Here is a 22,822-nt window from a genome sequence, read left to right as displayed (position 1 = left end):
AAGCGACTGTCTAAGGAGGAGTACGGAAGAAAGGAATATAAGGGTGAGAGTGGACCACAAACTGAATATGAGTCACCAGTGTGATACTGTTGCAAAAATATGCTAACATCTTTCAGGGATGTATTATCAGTATTATAAGCAAGACACAAGAAATAATTCTTCCGCTCTACTTTTTGCTGATTAAGCCCCAGTTGGAGTACTGTATCCAGTTCTGGACACCACATTTCAGGAAAGATGTGGACAAATTGGAGAAGATCCAGAGAATTAAAAAAAAAAATGATGAAAGGTCTAGAAAACAACGTGTGAGGGAAAACTGAAAGAAATGGATTTGTTTAGTCTGGAAAAGAGAAGACTATGAGGGAGATGATAGCTTTCAAGCTCCTAACAGGTTGTTACAAGGAGGACGAAGAAAAATTATTCTCTCTAACATCTGATGATAGGACAGGAAGCAATGGGAGGTTTAGATTGGACATTAGAAATAATTTCCTGACTGTCAGGGTGGTCAATTACTGGAAAAAATTGGCTAGGGAGATTGTGGAATCTCCATCACTGGAAATGTTAAGGACATGTTAGAAAAACATCTCTCGGGGATGATTAGATGGTGCTTGTTCCTGCCATGAGTGCAGGGAATGGACTTGATGAATTCTGGAGTTCCCTTTCAGTTCTATTATTCTATGATTTTATGATCCTCAAAACATCAGCCATGAAGAGTGATTTTGTGCATGGCTGAAATTTGGTTTTCATTTGTAGTATTGTAGTATTGTTTATTTTACTTCTTACTGTTGGTTAAGTGCTGTTGCTGTCATCAGCCTGTGGAAACCAGAATGTTATTCTGATCCAGAACCTGGAAATTGGAATAGTTGCGAAACAGAGCTCTTTGTGGTAGTAGTCAGTAAGCCATAAGAGGAATCAGACCTGGACACTTCAAGCACTACTGGCAGTCTCCCTCCATTCCCTGAGTCCTAGCATTATTTATGTACACATGGCACTACCTGGCTCTGAAGGCATCAGCATGTATTTGGAAACCTGACAGACCGCAGCTAGCACCTGGGTTATTAAGTCTGAAAATGAAAAAAACCTCTTAATACACTGCACTGGTAGGTACCAGCTTGCTGTAAGTCTAGCCTCTTTTTCTCAAGGTCTTATAAGTGCTGTGCAACTTCTATAGCAGGGGTAGGCAAATACTATCTCACAGGCAAGATCTGCTCTGCCAGGGTTAGCTCCTGGTGGATACCCACCACTCTATTTACTCGTGTCTCCACGGGTATTGGCAATCGCAGCTCCCATTGGCTGCAGATCACTGTTCCTGGTCAATAGGGGTATGTCTAGACTACATGCCTCTGCCAACAGAGGCATGTAAATTAGACATACCAACATAGTCAATGAAGTGGAGATTTAAATTTCCCCCTCTTCATTAGCATAAAAACGGTCGCCGCGTTGTGCCGGCTCAGCTGTTTGCCGGCTCCAAGCGGCAGTCAAGACGGGGATCGGTCGACAAGGAAAGCTGTTGTCGACTGATCCCTTATGCCTCGTGTTGACAGAGGCATGTAGTCTAGACATATCCCAAGAGAAGAGAAACTGCTTTTGTAGTTGGCTGGCCATTCATAGTCTTTGTTTAATTCTAAATTGATAGTGTCAAATTTGCAAAAATAATTGTAGCTCTGCATTTTCTCTTTCAAGTCTGTTTTTGAAGTTTTTTTTATTGCAGGATGGCTATTTTTAAATCTGCTACCATGTGTCCAGAGAGACTGAAGTGTTCTCCTACAGGTTTTTGTATGTTATCATTCCTGATATCTGATTTGTGTCCATTTATTCTTTTACGTAGGGACTGTCCAGTTTGGCCAATGTATATGGCAGAGGGGCATTGCTGGCACATATTACATTGGTAGATGTGCAGGTGAATGAGATGGTGTAGCTGATGTGGTTAGGTCCTGTGATGGTATTGCTGATGTAGATGTGGACAGAGTTGGCACCGAGGTTTGTTGCAGGGATTGGTTTCTGAGTTAGAGTTACTGTGGTGTGGTGTATAGTTGCTGGTGAGAATTTGTTTCAGGTTGGAGGGCTGTCTGTAGGCAAGGACTGATTACTGGCTTGAAGTTCTTACAATAGCATCAGCTATAATTGAACTATGATACTGCCCATTTTTCATTAGTGTGGAAAATGGATGGGAAGGGAAGTAAAATCACAAAGTCAACAGAAAAAAAGTTTTTAATTTCAACTGGATAGGGGATTTTCTTTGAATTATGCCATCCTCTAAACTCAAAACCATAATGCTTACTATGACTCAGAGGTTTGGCAGTCTGTAAAGGTCATTAATGTGAAGCACCAGTTTGCATCCAAGCATAGGACTTCAATGCAGTCTGGCCTCCTGACAGTGTAGCAATATGTGACAAAATTGAAAAACTCGTGTCTTTGTATCACATCAAATGCCATTCTCCCAACATCAATGACTATACAGGGAAAAAAAAAGCTTGTGCTGCTTCTCTTTGGGTAATGCTGGTGTAACCTAAGGTGTCCCGGATAGTCTACACTAGCAGGTGGTCAGGCAGGCTGCCAAACTGGTGACTAGCACTGGTTGGTAAATCCAGCTACAATCTCGTGCTCCTGATCCATCCAAACTGGTTACCAAGAAGCTGGGGGAAGAGGGAGAAGGAAAAAGGAAACCTCACAGCCCCTTTTATTGCATTCCAGTCTGTGGCTTCCAATCATCAAACAGGTTCAGTAAAGTGAGATACTTAATACTTAAAACAATTCACTATATAAAATGATCCCCAAAATGCCAGATCAATGCTAGTTTAGATCTTGCCCAAAATACCACACTGACAACCAGTCATTTAGGACCTAAATCCAAAAGTTTATTATAAAAGAAAACAACAAGAAGAGAGTTGTTAAAATGGTCAGAGCAATCAGATACATACATATGAGTTCAGAGTCCATATCAGTTTCTTAGCAGCATTGGTGAGTTTGCTGGTAAAGTCCCTCTGGCTTCTCTCAATGGATTCATTGTACAGCTGATTGCATATGATGGTCTATCAACCAGTCTATTCTGATGCCAATCTGTACAGCAGGGCTACTCAACTTTGGAAGCCCCAGGGGCCACAATAATACTCACAGCACATGCTGAGGGCCACAACTTAAGAATGGTTGCACATACATGCAAATAGCTTCTTTCACACTGATAGGGATGAATACAAAGATTAGGCAAAACTACACAACACGCAGACCCCATTTAAGTCAGTTCTGCTGATATTAATCAAATGCAATATTTACCCATTTTCCACTTATGACAGCATTTTTAATGAGCAATGACAGTCCAAAACGCATATCAACAGAAGACCATTGTATTAACTGTGTTTTTATTTTGGCTTCACAACAGTCCAGAAATTTAATTACTAAAACACACATCAACCCAAACTGTACCATGAGTTGCATGCAGCCCAGGGGCCACATGTTGAGCAGCCCTGATGTAACCCCTAAAAAATTTTAGAGGTTAAATGGACTGCGGGTTATGCAATATAAAGATTAGCTCCCAGAGAGCCACAGCATGTAACCTTTGAAAAATGGGGGTGTGGGAGTGGGGCATAATGGACTGCCTGCGGAAGGTCCTGTGGGGCTGAAGCAACCTCCTGCCCAGGGAGGAAGAGTGGAAGGGATAGATGTTCCAGCCCTTACCAGTTGACCACAACTAGTAAGCATCATTCCTTAAGGTTCAGGCTTACCAGTTAACCTTTTACATCCCTAATTCAGCATATTTTTTGCATATTCAGAGGAGGAGGATGGCTCTCCAGTTAGCAAGCCAGAGACTTTAGCCAGGTTCTTTGAATATGAACCTGATCCTGACTAATTAGTAAGTAATATTTGACATAGTATGTTATCCTTTAATTGTACATTTTTCTTAATAAAAAGTTAAGACAAACGACTACGTGATACACCTAGAATGTTTGAGTAAGTTTACTTTTTTTAATATAAAGATACAACACGTACATTGTTTTTATAATTTTGTACATTACAGCGTGTGGACAGTCAATAGCAAATTATCTTTGCATTTATAGAATTTTTTTAAAGGCACTCCTGCTTCAGTCACAGTGGAATGAGATGTGTACTTTACAATTCAAAGCTACATCATTTTTCTTCTGTATGTGTAAAACAATAGCCCCTCCACCCATCTAACAAAATTCACTGGTGATGTAAGACCCACATCAAATTACTCCTACTTAAATTACTCCTAAGTACAGTTCACTCTGTGATACAATAGGTGTAATCATTACAAACTAAATCAGAGTCCCATGAAGAAAGTAAATCACACCTGCCCCACCTTCAATGTTTTGGCAATATCATTTAACTTGCATTTAGAGGGATTTTTTCCCCCCTCCCTGAATGTTTACTTAGAGTTCAGCATTTTCGTGTTAAACAAAACCAAAGCCTTGTACCTCTTAAAGCCAAATTTTACTTTCATTTACAGGCATGCAACCCAAATGAAGTAAGTAGGGATGCATATATATAAAACTCGGAATAGATTTTGTCTCTTCCAGGTAAAATAGCTACAAGACAGAGTTTTGTTTTCTTGCATAGCACTGCATTGTCAGTTAATTGATGGCGTTTCTTTCCAAAGAACTAAAATTTAAAGCAATACACCAAAGAGCATCAGCTTCCAATTCTCCCCAGTAGTTTAGAATTTGAATTGTGTAGCTGAGCATTATTCAAGTTGCCAGGTATGTACTTATTACTTTATTTGCATATAAACAAGTAGTACCTTACAATAATATTCTCAGAGAAAAGAAATTTTGAATCATGCCACAAGCTGATTCTCTGACAACAAAGCATTATGAAAAATTCTTCTGACCATAATTTGAAGGTTAATGTTTTAAAACAGACTACAGATCAAAAGGGTCCAGGACAACAGAAAAAACTGTGCACAAGGAGATGAAGAAACAAAGATTCTTATTTTCATGTTGGCTTTGTAGCTTTAAAAAGATGCTGTTCATTGGCATTGGCAGTGTATCACAGTGGAAAAAGCCACCACAACTATCTCTAAAGAGAACTCTTGCTGCAGATGAAACAGCCTGAGCAGTATTACTGATCATCAAAACTCATAAAAGACATTACTGATATGTTAATATGGCACTCTGGGTTTCTCCTTTGCTATTTAAAGTGAAGAGAAAGTTCTTGGAATCATCAGTAGATTTGATATTTAAAAAAGAAGCAAAATAAACATTTGAGTCAATTTTACAAAAGATATTGTTCTTATAAAGGCTTTACCATTAGGGTCAATAAAGAGCTGTTTAATACTTTTGTTGCACAATTCCTGCCTTGTCAAAAACAAGAGCTAGGAAGTTAGTCTGCTGAAAAACAATCAAAATCGAAGTACATTCATCATTTAAACTGAAAGGATTTAAACAATCTATGTTATCACTGTGTAACACATGTCAGAACCATGTATCATTTTGTTAAAAGATAAGATAATAATTTGTATGTGGCTGGTGTCCCTTTAAGAACTACTTTTAGCAGAGAGATTGAGCAAGTTTTCAATTGTCTGTAATGGCTAAAGAGGAAGTGGGGTCAACAACAAACACATTAAGCAAAAAATATTCTTCCAGTACCTAGGCATGCAAGATGTTGAATATTGCTGGCACCTCTTGGAAGAAAAGGAAGGCAATTGGCATCTCACTGCAGCAAATCCATAGTGAGCAGCAGTCAGTGAGAATACTGAAACCACACGACAAGTTTATTTCTATAGTCAAGTCCAAGAAGCAAAATCCATTTTCTTTCCCTCAAACAAATGGCCACGTCCTTGGCATTGCTAAGCACCCTTTACTTCCACGTGAATTCAGTAGAAGTCAAGGTTGTTTGGCACCTCACAGAAGCTGCTTGGTAACTTATCTGAGCAGAATGGTTGCCACAGGGAAAAAATAATTTTTCAAAGTTAAGTTAATCCATTTATCTCTTCCCCACCTTTGTGATTCACATGATCTTTTAATAGTTTCCAAGTGGAATGTCCCTTTGCAGCGTTGGCAGCTTACCATCTTACTTTCCCACATGGATACATGCAGCTCACAGCTGTGCCAGCTGCTTTTATGTTCCATCACTGCTGACCAGTTTTCATCCAAAGTGCAAGCTCAGCTGTACAAACTGACTAGAAATCCATTTCCCTGAGAATCAGCCTAAGGACCAGCCCTATTTTCTGCAAAGATTAGGCCTAAGAAAATTGCTACTTTGTATCAACACATTTCTAAGCCAAAAGACTAACTCCAAATCAGATGCGCCCTGCAGCTGTCAGAATCATTTGGCTCTTTGTGTCAGCCCACCAACTTGAGCAGGTGCAAAGCAAGAGCCGAGCACGTGGTTTATATGGAGTTGTCACAGAGTGGAGCTCCAAGAGAACATATCTAGAGGAATCCTGTTCTCAGCAGTATCCTATATGAGCACTAGCTAACTTTTGGACACATATCCATAATGTTTATAACAGATTGTATATTATCCCTCTTCTGAAACTCATGAATCTCTCCGTTAGCTCTATGGTGCAACTACTATTCAATCTCCTCTTCAAGCAAATATAAAAATGCAGCAACTGGGGCATTTCTACCCTCAGCAATGGTCTATTAGACCTTTTACAGTGGTCCCTTTTAAAGGAATGTCAAATCTAAATGAAAAATATTTGAAGTTCATTCTGCTTACAGCCGTAATACCAGGAATTAATTGCAGCTCTATTTTAATGAATTGTCTCAGTATCGAGATCTTACTTTTTAATACGGCTGCCTTACTGGAAAACCAGAGAAATACTCTGAAGATAATCTGCAGATTCCATTATGAAGTCAGTCCACTCTTGGGAGAGGTCCTCCATGGAGACTTCCTCCCCACCATATTCCTGTGGGAGAATGCTGGCCGGGAAGTGGTGCAGCAGACTCTGTGTGTAGTTACTCCCATGCATATGCACCTGAAACAAGAAAAGCCACTCAAAAATAGCTTTCCAGTTTACATAATACAAACACGCCTGTACTTCCTTCTGAATCCCTGAATGGTTTGTGAAGAAAGGGAAGAACCTCAGGTGCAGGGACTGAAGCACAAGCTAGAGTTCACTAACTACATCGTCACTGGTTTTAATGTACATTCACAGCATACAAATAAGCTTTATCATAATCTCCTAAAGCTTTCTAACTCACTATTTGCTGCTTAGTTCAGGATGAAATGCAACGCTGAGCCCTGCTGAAATTCCAACGATCTGTGTTTTATGCAGCTGCAAACATAGAAATCAAGGCCATTTTACATGATGTAGCTTTTAAGTTATGGATATGCATAGTATACCCCATCTACTCAGTGCTTGGGCCAGCCATGCAAAGTACGGTCTCCTCTACCTTCCCATTCAGTATGTTAAGGGTTGTTATAAAAAGGACAATGCTCAAATGTTCTCCAGGTCCACTGCAGGTAGGACAAGAAATAATAGGCTTAATCTGCAGGTAGGGAAATTTAGGTTGGACATTAGGAAAAACATTCTCGCTATGAGTATTTTATACTCTGGAATAGGCTTCCAAAGGCAGTTGAGGAATCCCCATTATTTGAGGGTTTTAATAACAGGCTGGGCATGGGCAATAACAGGCTAGGCAAACACCTCTGAGATTGTCTAGGTTTACTTAGTCCTGTGTCAACACAGAGGGCTGGACTTGAGCCCCCCCCCCCCCCCCCATTGTTCCATTTATATAATTCTACATAATATTAATGCTTATTTCTGATTCTGCAACACGTAAAAGAAAACATTTCTAAATGGGACAATTATGTCATCTCAAAGGTTTTTTCTGTGGTTAGAAACAGCACACGCACAGACCATACGTCTCAGAATATCAGCTATTTTAAACTTCTACTACTGCGGAACAGCTCTGTTTCTCCTTATATCTGTCTTTGAAATGTCATGCAGTACTTCCTGTCAAATGCATGTTTCATTTCCAAGCTCTAGCTCTTAAGATTAAATCTGGCTTTTCTCCAAATGTACATGACACTAAGACTTCCCATATCAAATGAGCGTCTAATTAATTGTCTTTGTGTTCAGGGCTTCTCAATGAAGATCTGAGAGAACTTAAGAACCACCATACTGAGTCAGACCAAAGGCCCATCTAGCCCAGTATCCTGCCTGCCGAGGGCAGCCAATGCCAGATACCCCAGATAGAGTGAGTAGAACACGGATAGAACAGTAATCCCTCTCCCATCTGACAGAGGCTAGGGATGCCATTCCCACCCATCCTGGCTAATAAGCCATTAATGGACCTAACCTACATGAATTTCTCTAGGTCTTTCTCGAACCCTGTTAAAGTCCCGATCTTCACAAACTCCTCTGGCAAGGAGTTCTACTGGCCAACCATACTCTGCATGAATAAAAACCTCCTTTTGTTTGTTTTAAACCTGCTACCTATTATGTTTTATTTGCTGACCCCTAGTTCTTATGTTATAGGAATCAATAAATAACTTTTCCTTATTCACTTTTCCACACCACTTATGATTTTATAGCCCTCTATCATATCCCTCCTTAAGTCTCTTTTCTAAGCTAAAAAGTTCCAGTCTTTTTAATCACTTTTCATAGGGGACCTGTTCCAAATAGATCTCTTTTGAGATGAGGTGACCACATCTGTATGCAGTATTCAAAATGTGGGTGTACCGTGGTTTTATACAGAGGCAATAAAATGTTCACCTTTTTAATGATTTCTAACATTCTGTTTGTTTTTTTGACTGCCGCTGCTCATTGAGTGGATGCTTTCAGAGAACTATCCACAATGATTCCAAGATCTCTCCCTTGAGTAGTTATAGCTAGCATAGTCCCCATCATTTAGTATGTATAGTTGGGATTATTTTTTCCAATGTGTATTACTTTACATTTATCAACATGAAATTTCATTTGCCATTTTGTTGCCCAATCACTTAGATTTGTGAGATCTTTTTGAAGCTTTTCACAGTCTGCTTTGGACTTAACTATCTTGAGCAGCTTGGTATCATCTGCAAATTTTGCCACCTCACTGTTTACTCCTCTTCTCTAGATCATTTATAAATAGATTGAACAGTACTGGTCCCAGTACAGACTCCTGGAGGGACACCACTAGTTACCGTTCTCCGTTCTGAAAACTTACTATTCATTCCTACCGTTTGTTTCTTGTCTTTTAACCAGTTATCAATCCATGAGAGGACCTTCTCTTTTATCCCATGACAGCTTACTTTACTTAAGAGCTTTTGGTGAGGTACTTTGGCAAAGGCTTTCTGGAAATATAAGTATACTATATCTACTAATTCCCCTTGGCTGCATGTTTGTTGACCCTCCTCAAAGAACTCTAGTAGATCAGTAAGCCATGATTTCCCTTTACAGAAACCATGCTGACTTTCCCCCCAACAAATTATGTTCATGTATTTCTGACAATTTTATTCTTTACTATAGTTACTAATGTGCCTGGTACTGACATTAGATTTACCAGTCTGTAATTGTCAGAATCACCTCTAGAGCCCTTTTAAAATATTTGCATCACATTAGCTATCTTCCAGTCATTAGGAACAGAAGCTGATTTAAACGGTGGGTTACAAACCACAGTCAATAGTTCCCAAATTTCACATCTGAGTTCTTTCCGAACTCTTGGGTGACTGCCATCTGGTCCCAGTGACTTGTTACTGTTAAATTTATCAGTTTGTTCCAAAGCCTCCTCTAATGACACTTCAATCTGGGACAATTCCTCAGATTTGTCACCTAAGAAAAATGGCTCAGGTTTGGGAATCTCCCTAACATCCTCAGCCGTGAAGACTGGAGCAAAGAATTCATTTAGTTTCTCTGCAATGACCTTATTGTCTGTGAGTGCTCCTCTGGCATCTTGATCATCCAGGGACCCCACTGTTTGTCTAGCAGGCTTCCTGCTTCTGATGTACTTAAAAACATTTTACTTTTTGATTTTTTGGTTAGCTGTTCCTCAAACTCCTTTCTGGCTTTTCTTATTACATTTTTACACTTAATTTGGCAGAGTTTATATTCCTTTGTATTTTTCTCACTAGCATTTAACTTCTACTTTTTAAACAATGCCTTTTTATCTCTCACTGCTTTTACTTGGTTAAGCCAAGCCGTGGTGGCACATTTTTGGTTCTCTTACTGTGTTTTTTTTACTTGGGGTATTCATCAACGATTTAGATATTGGCATAGAAAGTATGCTTATTAAGTTTTCAGATGATACCAAGCTGGGAGGGGTTGCGACTGCTCTGAAGGATAGGGTCATAATTCAAAATGATCTGGACAAATTGGAGAAATGGTCTGAGGTAAACAGGATGAAGTTTAATAAAGACAAATGCAAAGAGCTCCACATAGGAAGGAACAATCAGTTTTGCACATACAGAATGGGAAGCGACTGTCTAGGAAGGAGTACAGCAGAAAGGGATCTAGGGGTTATAGAGGACCACAAGCTGAATATGAGTCAGCAGTGTGATGCTGTTGCAAAAAAAGCAAACATGATTCTGGGATGCTTTAACAGGTGTGTTGTGAGCAAGACACGAGAAGTCATTCTTCCGCTCTACTCTGCGCTGGTTAGGCCTCAGTTGGAGCTTTGTGTCCAGTTCTGGGCACCGCATTTCAAGAAAGATGTGGAGAAATTGGAGAGGGTCCAGAGAAGAGCAACAAGAATGATTAAAGGTCTAGAGAACATGACCTACGAAGAAAGGCTGAAAGAATTGGGTTTGTTTAGTTTAGAAAAGAGAAGATTGAGGGGGGACATGATAGCAGTTTTCAGGTATCTAAGAGGGTGTCATAAGGAGAAGGGAGAAAACTTGTCCTCTGAGGGTAGAACAAGAAGCAATGGATTTAAACTGCAGCAAGGGAGGTTTAGGTTGGACATTAGGAAAAAGTTCCTAACTGTCAGAGTGGTCAAACACTGGAATAAATTGCCCAGGGAGGTTGTGGAATCTCCATCTCTGGAGATATTTAAGAGTAGGTTAGATAAATGTCTATCAGGGATGGTCTAGACAGTATTTGGTCCTGCCATGAGGGTAGGGGACTGGACTCGATGACCTCGAGGTGCCTACCAGTCCTAGTATTCTATGATTCTATGATTTAAGTTGGGCCTTTGTTTAGGTGACTTTGAAAAGTTTCCAGGCAGCTTGCAGGGATTTTACTTTTGGCACTGTACCTTTTAATGTCTGTTTAACTAACCTCCTCATTTTTATGTAGTTCCCCCTTTCTATAATTAAATGCCACAGAGTTGGACTGCTGAGGTGTTTTTCCCACTACAGGGATGCAGAGCTGGCCTTACCATGAGGCAAACTGAGGCGGCAACATCAGGTGCCAGACTGTCAGGGGGCGGGGGTGCCACTAGGACCCAGAGTGTAGAAAATTGTGTATTCTCTCTGCAGTACCATGAGAGGAGTAGAACAGGAAGAAGGCAGAACTGAGACCTTTCAAAGTTTTGGCCCAAGTGAGGGGGCATGTTGTGGGCCAGCCCTGCAGGGATGTTACATTTTATTATATTATGGTCACTATTTTCAAGTGGTCCAGAGAGAGAGAGAAAGCAATGCCCCCTCTTAAAACTAATGAGAAGCCCGTTCTGCTAGACACTTCCAGACTACCTGGGCTGGCCCTCACTATTGACTTCAGACTGCTTCTGTTCTGTTTCAGCAGTCTTGAGGCTCTCTCTATTCTCTCATTCTTTTCTCCTCATCCTCAGAATCAGTTTAGTCTTGCCCACTTTGCCTGGAATCATTGCCACACAGTTTGCCATGCTAGAGCAGTCTTGCAGGAATTCCTGATGTGTGGCTGCATCCAAATGTAACTGGGACTTAAAGTTAAACAAACAACAACTACAAATTCAATTAAAATAACTCAAAAGCTAATTTTTAAAAACAACTTTGCAGCAGTTGCAATTTGAATCTTTAGCCTGTGACAGGTGACAGCACAGGCTCTTTGGAGCTGGTCTAGTGTCTTCTAGTATGTTTGTAGAGAAGCACAATGTCTGTGCCCATTGAGTAATTATCATCAATTGGAGCACAGAGTCAAGAGATGAGGGCTTTCTTCCGAACTCTATTGCAAACTTGCTGTGTGACACTGGGCAACTGATTCAACTTCTTGGTATGCTAGTGTTCCTTATCAGTAAGGACTGTGATATGGTCAACCTCACAGGCATGATGCAAGTCTGAAATCATTAAAATTTGTGCAATGCTTAAAGATTCCCCAACTGAAAGTTTTATAAAAAGTGGAAAGTGTAAAATGGATTTATCCTCTTTGCTCAGGCATTGCAGGACCCAGGCCCAAATGGAAATTATTATTGCAGAAGCAAAAAAATATGTATTTATGTTCACTCACCCGTTCCTTTATTTTGTCAGTGAGAAAGGGCTTAATTAGAGCGAAGACCGGGTGGAAGAATAAAGGCTCGTTAATCAAGTGGATGCCACGAACTTTCAGTGGAAAGGAATCCTGCCAACATAAAAACAAATCATCACTGACATGATTATATTCCTCTGAGCAAGTGTGAGAAATGTGTTTTGAACACAGGTTAAGGCAGTCCTCTTCCCCTTGCTTTCTAGACAGTGAAGACATTCCTGCACTTTGGAATATTTACTGCTTCCACTTCATCGCCACTAAACTTGAGAAAATGCATGTAAATATGTTCCTCTCACTGCATTAGGAGGAATAATTTCGTTACAAAGAACGCATAACTGTGGGTATGGGCTGATCACGAAATCTATGCACAGAGGGAATGCCCAGAAAGTATTTGTTTTAGGATTAGATTCTGTCTTGCCACAGTCCACTAGTTCTGTGCAACAGGGATTGAGCCACAAAGTTACACAATGTCCATTCAGGCAGGACTTTTGATTGGCAATTCATATGGCAGATTTTCAAAGAGTACCATAAGCTAATCTGTTGGCAGTGAGGCAAAGATTTGTGAAAACAGACTAGTGCTTGCCAAACAGCTTATTTTAAAAACTGTCCAAACTTATGTTGTAACTACAGTTTTTTTTTAAATATGTTGAATAAAATGTTTTCTTTAAAATACACATTGCAAAGAAAGAGAAAAATAAGCCTTAAAATCAAATAAGCCATTTTGTACTACAAAAGAAAACACACAACAACAAAATCCAAAGAAATCATGAGATCTGTAATTTAGGACCAAAATCTGGGATCAGTGGGAATTTTGCCTGAGTTGAGGATATAGGATCAGCTTTATGATTAAATTTGTATGTTTTTCAGTTCCCTAGAGTAAAAATAAACTACTATAAAATATCCAATGTTACTTGCATTGAAAATTCATTAGATAAATGTCATAGCTTCAGAAGTTAAAAGGACACATGGTCAGCACTCTGAAACATAATATTATGCACTGGAACTGTGGTGTCCAACATGCTAGGCACTAGCCACATGTGGCTATTTGGCCAATTGACTTGAACAATGTGGCTATTTGGCCGGTAGAGTGTGACTAGTTTGCTATAGCAGTAGCCACTTGAGAAATGGTTGGATGCCATGGCATTAGAGAGAGTCCCATTTCATGTCCCAATTCACTGCTCTCTTTTTCTCTAATGTTCCCGTGAATTTTCTCTGTGCATGTGCAGAATAAAATGTTGTTGTGTGCACCCATAGGGAAGTGATATATGGTGGGGATGGGCCTAAGAGGTTCAGAATGTGGGAGGGGGCTCTGGTAAAAGATAGGAATGGTGAGATAGAGGGCTCCAGCTGGAGGTGAAGGATGGAGCTAGGGATGAGGGGCTCAGGATGCAGGGCTCAGAGGGGACAGAGGTTTGGGGTGTGTGGAAATGTGGTCTCCAGGTCAGGGTGTAGCCTAGGGATGTTAAATAACGGTTAGTTGAATAATGGTTAGTTGAATAGTTGAGTAACCTCATGAATTGGTGATCAGAGAGGGTGTGCGGCCCCTAATGGATGAAGGAGGTAACTTAGTGACAGATGATGTGGGGAAAGCTGAAGTACTCAATGCTTTCTTTGCCTCTGTATTCACGGACAAGGTCGGCTCCTGGACTTCTGCGCCAAGTGACGCAAGATGGGGTGAAGATGGACAGCCCGTGGTGGGTAAAGAACAGGTTAGGAACTATTTAGAAAAGCTAAACGTACATAAATCCATGGGTCCGGACTTAGTGCATCCGAGGGTACTGAGGGAGTTGGCAAATGTCATTGTGGAGACTTTGGCTATTATCTTTGAAAAGTCGTGGAGATCAGGAGAAATACCAGATGACTGGAAAAAAGGCAAATGTAGTGCCCATCTTCAAAAAAGGGAAGAAGGATGATGCAGGGAACTATAGGCTGGTCAGTCTTACCTCGGTTCCTGGAATCGATATTGAGGCACTTGGATGAGAGGAAAGTGATTAGGAATAGTCAGCATGGATTCACAAAGGGCAAGTCATGCCTGACCAATCTGATTAGCTTCTATGATGAGGTAACTGGCTCGGTGGACATGGGGAAGTCAGTGGATGTTATATACCTTGACTTTAGCAAGGCTTTTGATACGGTCTCCCACAATATTCTTGCCAGCAAGTTAAGGGATTGTGGATTGAATAAATGGACGGTAAGATGGATAGAAAGATGGCTAGAAGGCCGGGCACAGCGGGTAGTGATCAATGGCTGGATGTCAGGATGGCGGTCGGTTTCTAGTGGAGTGCCCCAAGGTTCAGTTCTAGGACCGGTTTTGTTCAATATCTTTATTAATGATCTGGATGAGGGGATGGATTGCACCCTCAGCAAGTTTGCGGATGACACTAAGCTGGGGGGAGAGGTAGATACGCTTAAGGGCAGAGATAGGGTACAGAATGACTTAGACAAATTGGAGGATTGGGCCACAAGAAATCTGATGAGGTTCAACAAGGACAAGTGTAGAGTCCTGCACTTGGAACGGAAGAATCCCAAGCATAGTTACAAGCTGGGGACCAACCGGTTAAGTAGTAGTTCTGTAGAAAAGGACCTGGGGGTTACAGTGGATGAGAAGCTAGATACGAGTCAACAGTGTGCCCTTGTAGCCAGAAGGCTAATGGCATATTAGGTTGCATTAAGAGGAGCATTGCCAGCAGATCCAGAAATGTCATCATTCCCCTTTATTCGGCTTTGGTGAGGCCACATCTGGAGTATTGTGTCCAGTTCTGGGCCCCCCACTACAAAAAGGATGTGGACGCATTGCAGAGGGTCCAGCGGAGGGCAACCAAAATGATTAGGGGGCTGGAGCATATGACTTATGAAGAGAGGCTGAGGGACTTGGGTCTGTTTAGTCTGCAGAAGCGAAGAGTGAGGGGGGATTTGATAGCAGCCTTCAACTTCCTGAAGGGAGGTTCCAAAGAGGATGGAGAGAGGCTGTTCTTAGTAGTGACGGATGGCAGAACAAGGAGCAATGGTCTCAAGTTGTGGTGGGAGAGGTCCAGGTTGGATATTAGGAAAAACTATTTCACTAGGAGGGTGGTGAAGCACTGGAATGGGTTACAGAGGGAAGTAGTGGAGTCTCCATCCCTAGAGGTGTTTAAGTCTTGGCTTGACAAAGCCCTGGCCGGGTTGATTTAGTTGGGATTGGTCCTGCCTAGAGCAGGGGGCTGGACTTGATGACCTTCTGAGGTCTCTTCCAGTTCTATGATTCTATGAATTCTTATTGGTTAGTTAACTACTCTATAGTACCTGGAGGCGGGGCCAGCAGCCAGTGTTCTCCAGCACCATTTCCAAGGAGCCCCCTGCCACTCCTTCCTGATGCCTCTGTATCAGGGAAAGAAGTGTGGGGTGCAGGCGGGAGCTGGTCTGTGAGGGGAGCCATTTTAAAAATCAGCTCCCCTTGTAGACTGGTTGCCTGTCGCCCCATGCTGCTGCCTCCGTTACAGAGGCAGCAGCATGGGGTGGCAGCAGCCCCTGTCCGGGGTGGGTGTCTGTGCTCCCAAATCCGACATGAGCCAGAACTGAACCAGGCTGACTGCCAGCCTAGCTCCAAATACAGTTTAAATGCAGAGCCGCAGCAGGCAGAGGTCCCGGACCCATAGCAAACAAGGACTGAGCCAGGCTGCCAACCAGCCTGCTAAAAAATGTATTGGGGGGAGGAGGAGGAGGGGAGGAAGAAATGCATGTAGTCTATAGCATTAACCTATAAGCTTTTGCTCATCAGTTAATCGACTATACTATTACATCCCTAATGTAGGCTCTAGGATGTCTGCACAGCTTAGAGGGGAACTTAGCTACTGACTGCAATTTTTCTACTTCTTCCAGAAGTGCACTGGAGATCCTGATAATAAATACTCTTTTCAATCACTATCACACTAGCCTTTCTTTGCTTATGTTAGGTAGAGCCAGAATGATGGGCTCTTAGCTGAATTAAAAAATAGCTTGCTGCGTGTAACTTTTTAGTAACTTTTTTAATCTGTTAGATAAAAAGCATCAGATTCTAATTTTGTTAAAGGTATGCAAAGAGCAGTGCTATGTAATCTCATCAAAAAACCTCCTTTGGCTCATATCTGTGGTAACAAAGGGTTCAAGATCCAAACAATTGGCACAGTTTAGATTAGTCTACAGTCCATAACAAATAAATACTGTTCAAAACTCTTTATTCTCAGGGTTCGATCCTGCCAGATGCTGATAGGGATGTAATAGTGTCGTTGGCTAAATGAATAATTGATAAGCGGAAGCTTATCAGTTAATGCTAACTAATACACGCATCTTCCCTCACTCCTCTGCTGCGGCTTTGCCAGTAAACTTTTCTAAGAGGACTGGCCAGCAACCCTGGCTCGCACTTGGCTCTGCCTTTAAGACAGTTTAGGAGCTCAGGGGGCAAGCAGCCTGGCTCATGTTAGGTCCCATGAGCTACCTTCGCTGCAGAAAAATATTACTGCAGAGCCACAGTGGGGATAGCTCCCAAACCAGCACGAAGCAGGACTGAGCCTGGCTACCAGCCACCGGACCTGGCACAAGCTGGGACTCAGAGCTTGCACAGATAACTCTTATTGATTAATCATGTCGTCGACAAATTTTTTTGTTGATTATAAGATTAACAAATAACACACTTCTTAACATCCCTAAGTGCTGACCACTTTGACCTAATCCAAAAAAAATTTAAGCACGTGCTCAACTTTAAGCATTGGAGTAATTCCACTAGGTTCATTAAAGCTACCCTCATGCTTAAAGTTAAGGGCAAGCACAGGTGCTTTGCTGGATCAGGTCAGTTTTCAATACCTGTGTTGTGAGGTGGGTTAAACCTTGTCATGGGTTGGTTACATCCTCCTTAAAGTTGATGTGTAAACACACCCTTCACTAAAAATAGCTGTAAAAAGCCCTTCAGGAGGCCATACTTAAAATCAGGCCTCAAAATCTTCTCAGATACTAGTGCCATGTGGGATGGAGGTTCCTCAGATACTGTAACTAGATGGTTGATTGGGTGAATGAGATAACACACATAAAATGAAAACCAGATGAGCACAAAGAGCTAGCCTGGAGCAAAAGACTACGTCTACGTCTACACTATGCAGCTTTTAGTAACAAGGCTGTGTTGACAGTCCTGTCACCAAAAGTCCGCATGTGTACATGTTGTTTTGTTGGTACTTTTGCCAACAAAATATTTCTAGTTCCTACAAGCAATTTTTGCTTTGTTGGCAGGAGAACACAGCTGCCAACAAAGCAGCATTTATACTTCCAGTTGCTGTGACAAAACTTTTGTTGTTCAGGGGGCAGTTAAGAGTTTAAGCATGCGTGAATGACCAAAATTTTGTCCTTCAAGCATAGATAAAGCCTAAGCTTATGTCTATACTACAGACCTTGACACAGTAAAGCTGTACTATGTAGCCCAAGGGTGGGCAATAATTTTTGATAGGGGGTCATGCCAAAATTTTGGTAAGTGGTCAATGGCTGCACTTTTCCATGGAGGCGGTACTGGGGCTGGAATGGGGGTCGGATGCACAAGGGAGCTCAGGGTAGGTGATTGGGGTGTAGGAGAAGGCATGAAGTCTGAGAGGGAGTTTGGGTGAAGGAGGGGATTGTAACCTGGGGCAGAAGATTGGGGTGCCAAGTCTAAAAGGGGATATGGATACAGGAGAGGATTCTGACCTGGGAGAGGGGTGTAGCAGGGGATGCAGGGGCTAGGAGGGAATTGTTACCTAGGCATAGAGGCATGTGCAGAGAGTTTGAGTGATGACCTGGGGCAAAGAATCAGGATGCGGGAGGAAGTTGGTGCCAGAGGCCAGCATCCCAGTGGGACCCTCAGGCAGGCTTCCTGCCTGCCGCAGCCCCAGTCCTCCATGTGCTTCTCTGCACCACATGGGAGAGGAGGGGAGCTTCACACACTGCCCCCAATACACAGTCTCTCAGATCCCATGACCAGTTCTCCATGTGGCACAGAGAGGCACATGGAGGGAGCAGCCAAACATTCTGAATGGGCTGGGGCTACTCCATGCCTGAGGGTCCTGGCAGGGTGGGATGTGGGTTGGATTCAAAGACTTGGCAAGCTAGGTCTGGCCCACGGGTCATATCTTGTCCAGCCCAGGTAGCTGCTTTAAATCAGTGGGAGAGAGCTCTCCTGCGGTCATAATTAAAACACCGCTAACAAACAGCAGTAGCTATTTCAGCAGGAGAGCATCTCCCATTTACATAGCACAGTCCACATCAGTGCTTTTGTCAGTGAAACTTCTGTCATTCAGAGGTGTGTTTTTTTTCCACAATCCTGAGTGTCAAAAGTTAAATTGACAAAAGTGCTAGGGTAGATAAAATCTAAAAAAGCCAAGCAATAGCTTGGGAGCAATGTGACCCTGGGGAAAGCTAGAGAGACAGCACACTTTTGTATCTGCTAGCTAATAAGGCTTGGGGCTATAAGCTAGCTTGTCTTTTCCTTAGTTCCTCCTGTGTTCAGAGAAGCAGGACTTTGTACATTCCTCGTAGACAATACCAAACTTTATCAGTTTTTGCTTCCAACTGTAACACCTCCAGCACCCTGAAACTGAGCTAACAACTTGGATCAAAAATAGGTAACACTTATTTTTATGCTATTTTTTTTTCTACATTGCAGTTAGCTTCTCTCTTTCTCTGTGTCCTCATATTTCATGCAAGATCTTTTTTTTAAAAAAACAAAAGAGACCCATAACAGTAAAGTTTTGAAAAAATAGGAGCTGAAAATTAGGCCTCTAAATAGAAGTGTTTCTAGATATGGATTTAGGAAATTAACTTTTTAAAATCTTGGCTAACAAAGTGTTAAACATCACAGTGACAAAAAAAGGGACCTGAATTACCTGAACTGCTAAGCAAGAGCAGAAGAAACTTCTGTGTGAAAAACATCAACCCAACTTATAAAAACATGGGAGGAATATATGGAAAATAAGTTTATAAACTTTAAGCAACACTATTCAAAATTTAACTTTGATTTATTTTCTCTGATTCTTTATTTGTAGTATGTTTAAAAGTTTGAAAATCAAAAAGGGTAGATTCCAAAGCAGACACTTCACATTTGCCATGGGGTACTTATCCAAATCCCTAGATTTACCCAGCACCTTTTTTCCCCCACACCTGCAAAACAAGTTCTAAAGTTACCAGGGATCTGTTTACTGGTTCAAACGCAGGAGAACTCTCTCACAAGAACAGCCATTCTAGTGATATTTTCCCCATCATAAAAGTAACGAACCATATGAGAATTCCCCTATTCAAGATGGCAAAAGCTATGTGGTGCCTGCTGATTTAATGAAATTCTGAGGTAGAACTATTATGAAAAAAGCTGAGACTGATGTACCAAGATAGCAATGACCTAACTCGGATTCAGCCTCAAACCCAAACCCTTGCCAAACCAAAGCCAGACTTCATCTAGTTGGCTCATCTCTACATAATATTAGTTATTGGCTTTATTACTATTTATTTCTTATGGCAGTTTACTGCCATTTGAAATACACATAACTAGAATCTGGAGGATATTCACTACCAGATAATAACAAATCAAAGGCAAATCAAATAAAGTTTAGATTTAAATCAGTCAAGTGAGTGTCTCACTTTTAAAAGATCTAGAGAGCACTGTTTTGTTCTTTCAAGCAGAGTTACCTAAGCAAGGATCTACACAAAAGGAAAGGGTACCATAATTTAGAGTATAAACATTTTAGCTATTGCAATAAAGAAATTAAAAATTAAGCATCAAGCCTACTGTGAGCACGGCAGCAATCCTCTTGGCCACTGATGGACTGATTTGAAATGCATGAGCAAATCGCCACCCTTGAAGATCAAAGATAGCCTTGACTCCATTTTGTTGGGTCTCTTTCTCTTTTACAATAAGCTCGGATGTGATAAGACTTACACGAAACACATCATATGCCGTAAACATCTTTGGATCCCATCGTCCTGAAAACAAATAGACTACTACATTACCACACAGATACTGCATGCCCATATACTATCCCTGGCTACTGTTTCTAATGCATTCCCCAAGAGCAACACGGAGCATGAAGGCATATCGTTTTCCTCCTTCAAGCCCTCTCCTGTTCTGTAATTCGTAGTTTGTCTGGTTCATCTTCCACCCTGCACGATTACTCTCTGCAATTCATTTATTTTATCAGTAGGACACCTGCCGAGAAGTTTTCAGAAAAGAATCTTGCAATGTTTGTTTCAAGAATCAACTAGATTTGGCCATGACTGTAGTCATCAAATTGGAAAGTCCCTAGCCAAAGCTCTGTTGTATAATATCTAAGAGAGACACCCAAAGGGTCTTCCTCAATTAACATGCGTTAAAATAAGAAATTGCCTTGTCTACACTAAGATTTGAACACATTAAAAATGCACTTTTTCCTTAGTGAGGACAAGGCTTGTCTCTAGTACTACAGAATCTGGCCATGATCCTTGTCAGTGGTTTCATAGGAACTACTGAAATAGAAATAAATAATAAGGGCGGGATGCTAAATACAATAATTAACATGGTAGACGCCTATTTAACTAACAGACACACACGGAGTAGGGTCAACAGCAAATGAGCACTACTTTATCCAGCTATGTTAAATGTAATAGATACACACAGGTAAATAGTCAAAAATTAAAGAGATTTATGGCTCTCACTAAAGAGTGCACTTAATCTAGCGCTTCAGAATTTCCATCTCCCAGCTGAGAACCTCTCTGCAATAGACATGAATTCTGACAACACTCAAAAATCCTTTTTTGTTTCTTCTCCCCAGCTCTCAAAGCACATGTGAGAGTTCTTACTCTGCATGTTAAGGGTGCATAGCTGAGGAGGCACTGCTGCTTGAGTACATGAACTTGTACCTCCTGGCTTAGTGAGGCACGTCACTACTGATTAACTTTAGAGCACATTCAGTGGGTCTTTCTGAAAGTACAATTTGGGAACCCATCCAGCAGATCACACAGCCTCAGAGTGTTCTTAATACAGAACACTCCAACAACTTGGGAGTAGACAAACAGTTTGAAAATCCTTCAAGTATCTGTCAATTGGACTCTTAAATAAGAGACCTTCAAATAGCCAAAACATTAGACTTAATGTTGAACCTTAACATGTTTCTAACCTTTGCCCAGAATTGTCATTTAACCCAGATGAAACTGTTTTTATCCAGTCAATGATAATAACCACTGGTCTACACACACAAAAAACACATACCAATCTAACCTGGAATAGTTAAAGCAATACAACTCTCTTCCCTTTCCTGGAGTAGACACAGTTGTATATTATGAAGGTGGGGCTTTATTAGAATGTCTCTATCCATGCTATATAATCTGTACCATTAAACTGTTTAATTATTTCAGTAGAAAAAAAAAATCACACCCGTAACCAAGAGAGCTATATTAGTACACAACACAGTGTGTGGACAAGACCTAAGCCATAGAGTAGAGTTATTACTTACCAATTCTATAAATAAGAACCTTACTGCCATATGGGTCCCTTGATCTCAGGACTCCATGGTAACCAGCATGCAGGAGATTGAGAACAGAGGAAGGCTGCAAATTTGCACTTAATTCTGGGCACTCAGCTCTCCACTTGTGATAGTTCTTCAGTAACTGAGGAGAAGAGAAGCACTTGTTAGATGAATATCAGCAGAAGTGGGAAGAAAAATCCAGTCAAAAGGGGAAAAGTGTCTTGGACAGATGGGTCCAACAGGATTAACAGGTTAGAACTTCCTTCATGCCCAATGCTTCATTATTTTATTCTTACTTTCAACAAAATAATTTTAAGAGCAGAGTGATTGCCAGACTGGACAACACCAGTGGTCCAGAATTCTCTCTGATTTTTCAGAGGAAGAAGCAACATAGCCTACAATAGTTAGTTAAGGACCAGCCCAAAGGGAAGGTTTCTTCTTAAACTGTCCATTTCGTGAGGCAAGGGGAGAGAGGAATCTCTGCTTTCTATTGAGTGATCCTGGGTCACTCTCTGCCCTGAATTACCGTAAAATCTTGAGTATAATGCACACTTTCCCCCTCCCCCTTTTTTTAGTGTTAAAGTCAGGGTGTGCATTATCCATAGGAGGATTTTTTTTTAAGTTTTCAATTGGCGGTTCTGCGGCAATTAATCAATCGCAGGACACCAGAGGTTAAGTTGATTTTTATTAGCATCAACAAGCAACTATATGCACAGTTTCAAAAAGGTAAGTTAAACAAATGAAATCAACACTGCAACGCAAACAAGCAAATACCGGTATGTTAATTGATCATCTACTCATCTTCGAAGCCCTCGAATTTGCTTTTGTTAGAATATTCCTCGAACAGTTGAGCAATATCTTCCGGGATATAGTCCTCGACATCTTCATCCAGGTAATACAAATCACTGTCATCTTTGCATACCAGTAATTCGCCCTCAGCTGATTCATCGTCACTCGGCTCCATCCACAGGGCATCATCCTCGCTGCTATCCATAGCATTAGAGATGCTGCATTTCAGAAACCCCTTCCTTAT

The 22,822-nt window shown here is 41.3% G+C and overlaps 1 protein-coding gene across 2 annotated transcripts in view; it reads right to left on the bottom strand.

Moving 5' to 3' along the window:
* Positions 1-3,935: 3,935 nt before the first annotated feature.
* TTPA (alpha tocopherol transfer protein) overlaps positions 3,936-22,822 on the bottom strand; it is a 31,807-nt gene continuing 12,920 nt past the window's right edge. The window contains exons 2-5 of one of the 2 annotated variants that reach the window (XM_075920621.1): positions 21,778-21,931; positions 20,229-20,272; positions 12,305-12,415; positions 3,936-6,934 (exon numbers count right to left, since the gene is read on the bottom strand). In XM_075920621.1, the coding sequence (XP_075776736.1) occupies positions 6,758-6,934; positions 12,305-12,415; positions 20,229-20,272; positions 21,778-21,931 (486 nt within the window). In that variant the 3' untranslated portion in view covers positions 3,936-6,757. Of the gene's footprint in view, positions 6,935-12,304; positions 12,416-20,078; positions 20,273-21,777; positions 21,932-22,822 lie in introns of both variants that reach the window. The other variant, XM_006113644.4, reaches the window with a different exon arrangement.

Source organism: Pelodiscus sinensis, chromosome 2 (assembly GCF_049634645.1).
Source record: "Pelodiscus sinensis isolate JC-2024 chromosome 2, ASM4963464v1, whole genome shotgun sequence".
NCBI classification, from domain to species: Eukaryota; Metazoa; Chordata; order Testudines; family Trionychidae; genus Pelodiscus; species Pelodiscus sinensis.
Note: the sequence above shows the minus strand (reverse complement) of the source record. Positions and strands in the feature narration are given on the sequence as shown.